The sequence below is a fragment of the Nanorana parkeri genome, unplaced genomic scaffold, assembly GCF_000935625.1.
Source record: "Nanorana parkeri isolate BGI_ZX_2015 unplaced genomic scaffold, ASM93562v1 scaffold39, whole genome shotgun sequence".
NCBI classification, from domain to species: Eukaryota; Metazoa; Chordata; class Amphibia; order Anura; family Dicroglossidae; genus Nanorana; species Nanorana parkeri.
In genome coordinates this window covers 2,278,509-2,285,809 of record NW_017306307.1, presented here as the reverse complement: position 1 = coordinate 2,285,809, position 7,301 = coordinate 2,278,509, and the positions used below count along the sequence as shown (strand labels likewise).

Here is a 7,301-nt window from a genome sequence, read left to right as displayed (position 1 = left end):
ATTAAGGAGATTTTCCCTCGTTTTCTCTGTGGTCCCCAAGACATGAAGTGAGCAAAATCACTCCAAAGAGTTCACAGAGAATAATTTATTTATTTAAGGTAAAGTGCAGAATTGTGAGACTATCTGTGTCTACATTGGGGATATCTACTCGCTTGCTCTTACCGAAAGTTTTTTTTTGACTGGAGTTGGGATTTAGGTTTAATCCTGACACTCATAATGACAGCCAGGGACATTATAAGCAGTAAGGTGGGGAGGTCGCCAGAGGACTTCACAGTGCTGGATTTTCACAATAGTCCTGCAAAATGTAAGGATAACAACAGCTATAACTTTTTTTTTCAAGAATTGAATAGAATGGGAAAAGGTTAGAACCATGCTCCTCTTCAGGAGATCTAACCCCCACTGTTTGTCACAATGTCCATTGTCACCTGGACAGAAAGTGAGAAAGAGTCCAAAATTCTAGGCCTGTCACCAAAACAGGAGTAGAGAGAATCATATTCCTGTCCCATTGACAACTGTCATAGGTGCGATTTCCACCATAGAAAAGTTTACTCTCGCTTCTTGTTGTATCTTTGGGGGTTGAAAGTGCAAGTATATCTCGTTGATGGGGAAATACACAGCAAAACCTGAAATGGGTTCTAACCCTTCCTTACCCAATTTAAAACTGAAAAATAAGTTTTGTCTGGAGATATACAGTAATGAAATACAGGTTTGTATGCCCTCTATTGTTTTTTACTCTCCACCCAAAATAAACACAATAGTTTGGGGGTATTCTTTAACAAGCAAGCAAAACCTTTCTGTCCAATGAAATCACAAATTTCCCTTGTATTTGATCAGTGTCTGACTATGATCTGCTGTATGTCGCATCAGCAGGTAGACAGGTGTCATCAAAGGACATCTTTGTACCAGATAGGTAAGTATCCGTAACCGTGATGTCATCCAGCTCAGTGCTGAAATGATCAGGGCTTCCTCCATTGCTCGACTCCTTGATAACGCTGTAATTAAGAGCCACGCAATAATTTTTTGGCTTCTCTGAACGCTTTTTGTTGCAATTGCAAAGTTTCCTGAAGGCGGCTCTGAACTTCTGTGACATAAGGTTGTAGATGATGGGGTTGATGGCACTGTTTAGGTAAACGCAAATTCTGCAGAACAGAACAAACCAGTTTTCAAGGTAGGGATTAGACAAGAAGGAGTTCACAACCACCAAGGTCCTGTACGGCATCCAGAGGAAGGCGAACAGAAACACAACGACAGCCAACATTTTTGTAACCTGTGGATATAGAACAAAAAAAGACTATCAAGCAAGTAATGAAAGCAAGCATACTAAATACACTTAGGTCCAAACAATACTGGTATTTCAGTGTGGCATGATTCCTGTCAAGTTAAATCAACTCAGTTCACGGGGACACATAATGAGAAGTTCCACCTGAATTTCCAACTGTTACAGCCACTACAAGACCAAAAGCTGGTGTCATGTTATCTGGATGGATTTTCCATAATGAACAAAAACAAAAAAATTATTGTGGATTCCAGCTGCAACATAGGGAAAACCAGAGACTAGCAGAATTTGCATGTACCTAAACAGTTACCAGGAATCTCACCTCTAGAATACCAGTGATATAAGGATCATGAGGGACAAATCAACCCACCAAAACCAAATTAAAGGGTATATAAACCCTGAAAAATAACATCTCTTATTTAGCCCCTTTTGGCCTGCTAAAACTGACCTTTACCCATATCTTTAAAATAACAATAAACACGCCTTTAGAAATGTTAAGTAATGACAATCTACAAACACAAACTTCTAGATAATTGCCAGCTTTGTATTCTTTGCTTCCCTTATTTCTCTTTTCTTCCCCAGTTTTCTGACAGTGGCCATGTTTACTAAGGGAAGATTACTAGCTCTCCTTTTACTTCCTTGATTTTTGGCACATGTAACTAGACATGTGACTAGGACATGTGACCATGCACATCATCTCAGGGGAGGAAAATGCCTTTTCCTGAGATCTCATGAGATTACAAATTAGATTTCCCAGCTATGCTCTGCTGATGACAAGGCAATCCCAGTGTGCATTGCTTTGGCAAACTGAAATCATTTTGCCCTTTCAAAGCAGGAAGTAAATGCTCTGCATGTGTAAGTATTTAAAAATCACAGCATTTTACACCTGACATGTCTATGTTATTATTAATCATCATACATAGAGGGATGCATTGGTAGAATTAGATTTTTGAGTGTAAAGGTCTGCTTTAAAGGAGAATAATGGGGAGAGTGAAATATACGTATCCCCATAATTATTCCTATTGATTGAGAACTGAGCAATCACATACCACCAATTGCTCAGTTCCTGATTATTTCCCTGCAGAGAGCAGTGACTATCAGCCATCACTTCCAACAGGCATTCCCCCCTCCCCTGTTCGATCCTCCAGTGCTGACAGGAGGGACGAACGGTGGAGGGGGCGGGCACAGCTGGCTAGAGAGCCAGAGGTCAATCAGGTAGCGGGGTGGATCTTGACAATATTGTCGGGATCAGCCCCAGCTGCAGCATTGCTCTGCACTGTCAGCATATAGCGGGCCATAGCCCGCTATATGCTGAGTTTGGGGTCACAGGAGGACATTAGTGTATGTCCTACTGTGACCCTAAAGAGAACTATGACAAAAAAAGGTTGGACCATAGTTCTCTTTTGAATATATCATTAAAATAATTTTGTTATATCTGTTCAATAAGTGGGAAAAAACCCTTTTGATCTTGTCAGAAATATTGTCTGCCTTGTTTGCAGTTTAATCAGTTATAATGTTCCCATTTATCTCCGAAAACTATGGTACCTGGACCCTCTTTATTGTGGGGAATAGGAGATGCGCTGATCCACCCAGGACAGGGTATCAGTATGTAATGTATGGGCTATAGTCTGATGGGTCCAGCAAAGTTCCAAAACTTTGTGAATTACTTAAATGTTTAAGGTGGACTTTAAATGAGATCCCAGATGTGCTGCTAAATGGAGCTGACATGCGGGAAGTTTGAGGTGCCTGCTATGTACTGCCAGCTACTGATTAGGTACATTGTAGGTTTGCTTTGAAGTACCACCTTGGCATAGCACACCCATTTCAGAAAGTGGAGAGATAAGCATTTAGTGACTCCCCAATGTGTTCCGTTGATGTACATAATTACGGTTTACTGTTACCAAGCCTGGAACTGCTAAGTTTTAGATTTTCAATCTACATTTAATGAAAAAAAAAAGGCAATCAAAACTGTAAAGTCAACTTCTTTCATCACTTTTTACGAGCCTTTAAATCGCTCATAAAATGAATCTTCTGAAAGAATTCATTAGGCAAGGGATATACAGGTCGCTGGAATAGCTCCTTAAAATCAGCTAATCATCAAATCAGCAGATGCAATCAAACGCTCGGACAAATAGTACCGTGTACATTAAAGTCTGCTGGCTTCCCTAACGTACAGAAAGCTAATCATTGCTTGAGTAATTTGTGCATTTTGTGACTTTCTGCATCATTCCCTGTCACAGGCAGAAATTTCATCCTTCCAGGGTTATGTTTAAAAGACTAATCACTTGGGTTTTGGAAGGACTTAATCACTGCAATAAAATGATTGTAAAAATGAAAAAAGGGCCTCAGTCATGAAGGGGTTAAGAGATGGTATAAGTCTTGCTGTACATGGTCCATTCATTCAGATTCAAACGGGACTAGTCCTTTTTCATACATGGAAGCTACAGTATATGGGCCTGTTCCATATTTCCTCTGAAATTTAAGCACCAGGTTATGGAATATGAACAGATTTGATGCTCCCAAATGCTGTTAGTTCTTGATCCAGACAGCTTGGCACTGGTGGTATTTGGCATAGAGCTTTAATTGCCACGAATCCTATAGCTGATTATTTCCCTGCAGAGAGCAGTGACTATCAGCCATCACTTCCCACAGGCATTCCCCCCTCCCCTCTTCGATCCTCCAGTACTGACAGGAGGGACGAACGGTGGAGGGGGCTGGCACAGCTGGCTAGAGAGGGAGAGCCAGAGGTCAATCAGGTAGCGGGGTGGATCTTGACAATATTGTCGGGATCAGCCCCAGCTGCAGGGACTGTTGCGATGCTGAAAAGTGTAACACAAAGGAACCTCTGACACTATACCCTCCCCCACTTGAATGTGGCCATTCAGCGGAGACCATCTCTCCGCTGAACAATATTTTTTTAAATTGTTTTTGCATTGGTATGGTGCATTGGCATTGCACATCTACCCCTGGCCTTTATTTGACAATATCTCATCTATTAGCCTTACGAAAGTCAAGAAAATAATAGCTAGTTGTGCCTGCAATAGACCTCAAAGGGTTTCATCGCTAAGTTAAGGGTTTGCAGACTTCCTGCAGGGTTCAGCAAACTCGTCTCGAACTGAACCTTACCAGGTTCACTCATCCGTACTTATCAAACAGATATAACAAGATGGTTGGCAGGTCTGTGCCATAAAATACCTACATGGGGCTGTGAGCACTTATAGCTACTAATCCACCTGAATGGGATCTGAAAAAGAAAAAGACCCAACAAGCCATGATTGGGGTTAAAGACAGGCAAGCGGAATACACATTAGTGGGTACTCCATTAGGGAAATCAGAAATGGAAAAAGATTTGGGGGTCATTGTAGACCACAGATTGAATAATAGCTTGCTATGCCAGGCTGCGGCAAACAAAGCGAGCAGAGTACTGTCTTGTGTTAAAAAGGGAATGTACTGTAGAGACAAAGCAATCATTTTGCCACTTTATAGATCACTGGTTCGGGCCTCATCTTGAGTATGTGGTTCAGTTTTGGTCACCAGTCCACAGAAAAAAAAGTCCTTGAGCTGGAGAAAGTCCAAAGAAGAGCAACCAGCTAATTAAGGGGCTGGAGGATCAAAGCTATGAGACAAGATTACTAAATTTAAACTTTTTCACGCTGGAAGTGAGGTGATTAAGAGGGGACATGATTTTGTTGTACAAAATGTTCAGTGGTGATGGCACTAAACTTTTTACTGTAAACTCCCTAACAAAGACTAGAGGTCACCACCTAAAATTGGTGAAGAAAAAAATGTATCCACAAGGGGCTTAGGGGATTCTTTTCAGTTAGAGTGGTTACATTTTAGAACTCGCTGCCACAAGCAGTGGTATCTGCAAAGAATATTGATTTGTTCAAAATCAATTAGATACCATCCTAAGAGACCGTAACATACAGGGGTACAGGTACACACAGGGACTCTTATACACACGCACGCACAACACACATGCACACACACACACAAAGGTTGAACTTGATGGACCTGTGTATTTTTTCAACCTCAAATACTATGTAACTATGTAATACCAGAGAAGTCTAAACTGTGTTAGGGAATCAGACAAAGAGAGGTTGCAGTCAGCCAGTTATAAATAATGCCAAGAGTTGGAGAAGTGTAGCTGGGGTGAAGTCAAAGGTCAGTAGCAGTGAGTCCACAATGCAAGCATCAGACCAGGAATGGAAAGCAAAAATCGAAAGTCTATCCAGTTGGAGCACACCAATAATTAGAAAACAAATCAGGGTCTGTTTCAGAGAAACAAGCAAATAACAGATGGATCCAGGGCAAGGCAAAGGAGGGATATTGGGGAGCAAGACAAAAGCTAGAGCAGAGCACACAAGAGCCAGGAGACAAGGCTGTGGAACAAAGATTTCACCCAATCCTGGGTTTAGTGGTAGAGCCTAAGCCCAGGATTGGGTAAAACACACTAAGAGGGGGCAAACCTTGGGTAGGACTCAGTGCTACTGATGAACTCTCAGTAAATTGATTCTGCTTAGAATGGAGTGCGGCAGGATTTCATCTTTTGTTAGCAGCCCTTCAGTCACGCTTCCTATATATATTGTTCTTGAATGCACAAAAGGAAAAAGTGCTAAGAGGAAGAGACTGTCTGCAGAGACAAGCAGCATCTCTTTAATTGTGCATGCTCCCTACTGATTCCTTTTAGATAATACAAAGCTAACCCAGGGAATAGATTATTTTGTTTGTAAATCCCCTTCCATTTTTACTTCTCATAGTGGAGCCCTCAAGCCCTAGGCAGGGTTAGTGCCATAATCATTTAGTTTTTTGCTTTGGCTGTGTGTACAGTTAGATGTTTCATTTATATCACTAAGCCATAAAAATATAATTTCACGGATTTCAGTGTAATTTTCAGAAGATAAAACAGTCACACATATGATTAAACTTCAAGAGGAGAAAGCCACGGATTCATCACGACTAACTTAATATTGTAAACAGTGAGCTGATCCTGTGCTCCCATGGTACACTTAAAGCCACATAAAAAAAAGAATCCCCAGCAGGAGGTTAAAAAAAAAAGCAGCTCTGCCATCATGTATGGATATCCCTCTGTATCACTGAGGACCACCCATCATTGAGGATCTTATAGAGAAAATCTGAAAAAGACCGTGTGGTGCCATGTGACTGACATGAAGTCATCTGGAAAGAAAAGTTGGGTAGGCCTCCAGGGCATTGGGCGTGGTTGAGGGTGCAACTGGAGGAGCGGAGCCCTGTCATGACACAAATACAGGCAGGGCTATACTTACCATAATGACAACTGTGAGTCAGTGCCTATAGCAGCATGGTCAGAGCAGTCACTACCAAGGATCAAACTTTTGTAATAATGTTTCCCTTATTTTGCTTCCTTCTTCTTGCCACCTCTGGGCATTTACTCTAGGAAGGGCAAGTTATGGTGAGAGGAGTCAGAAGGGTTTTTAGAAAACATAGAGCCTTCTCTCATTTTTCTTGAACTGCCCAGTTGAAAAGTATCACATATCTCCTGACTCAGAAAGTAACTCAGATCCCCTGACTCAGAAAGTATCTCAGATCCTCAAATGACTAAAGCAAGAAGCTCAGCATTGCAGCCAACATTTTCACTAGGACAGGTCAGCAATTGAGAATTCTATTACCTCTAGAAGTAGCCATCATGTCAATATATGACCCAATGCGTGTTCTGCTTTTGCTGGGGAAAAGGAGACTGGGAAAGGCTTCCTGCTATCTGCAGTGGACTGAGTACATAATTCTTCCAGACTGCACCTCTCAATCCTCATGATTGGGGTTCAAAGACCTCAGAGTGCAACTGCAGCCAAAACATTTTTTTTATTTGGATCGAGTGGAGAAGGATTCGCACACTTGTCAGGTTTTTTTCTGCTGTCTGTGTCCCCATTAGGAAGTTTCACCCTCTCTATTTGTCGTGGTGACCATTATTATTGAAGGTCAAAAAAATCTCCCAAATGTTGGGTTGACAACCCAACATTTGGGAGATTTTTTTGACCTTCAATAATAT

General features: G+C 41.5%; 1 protein-coding gene across 1 annotated transcript in view; it reads right to left on the bottom strand.

The window, feature by feature from the left end:
* Nucleotides 1-730: 730 nt before the first annotated feature.
* TRHR (thyrotropin releasing hormone receptor) overlaps nt 731-7,301 on the bottom strand; it is a 29,579-nt gene continuing 23,008 nt past the window's right edge. Inside the window, exon 2 of the mRNA XM_018570837.1 lies at nt 731-1,267. Within this exon, the coding sequence (XP_018426339.1) occupies nt 842-1,267 (426 nt within the window). The 3' untranslated portion in view covers nt 731-841. The remainder of the gene's footprint in view (nt 1,268-7,301) is intronic.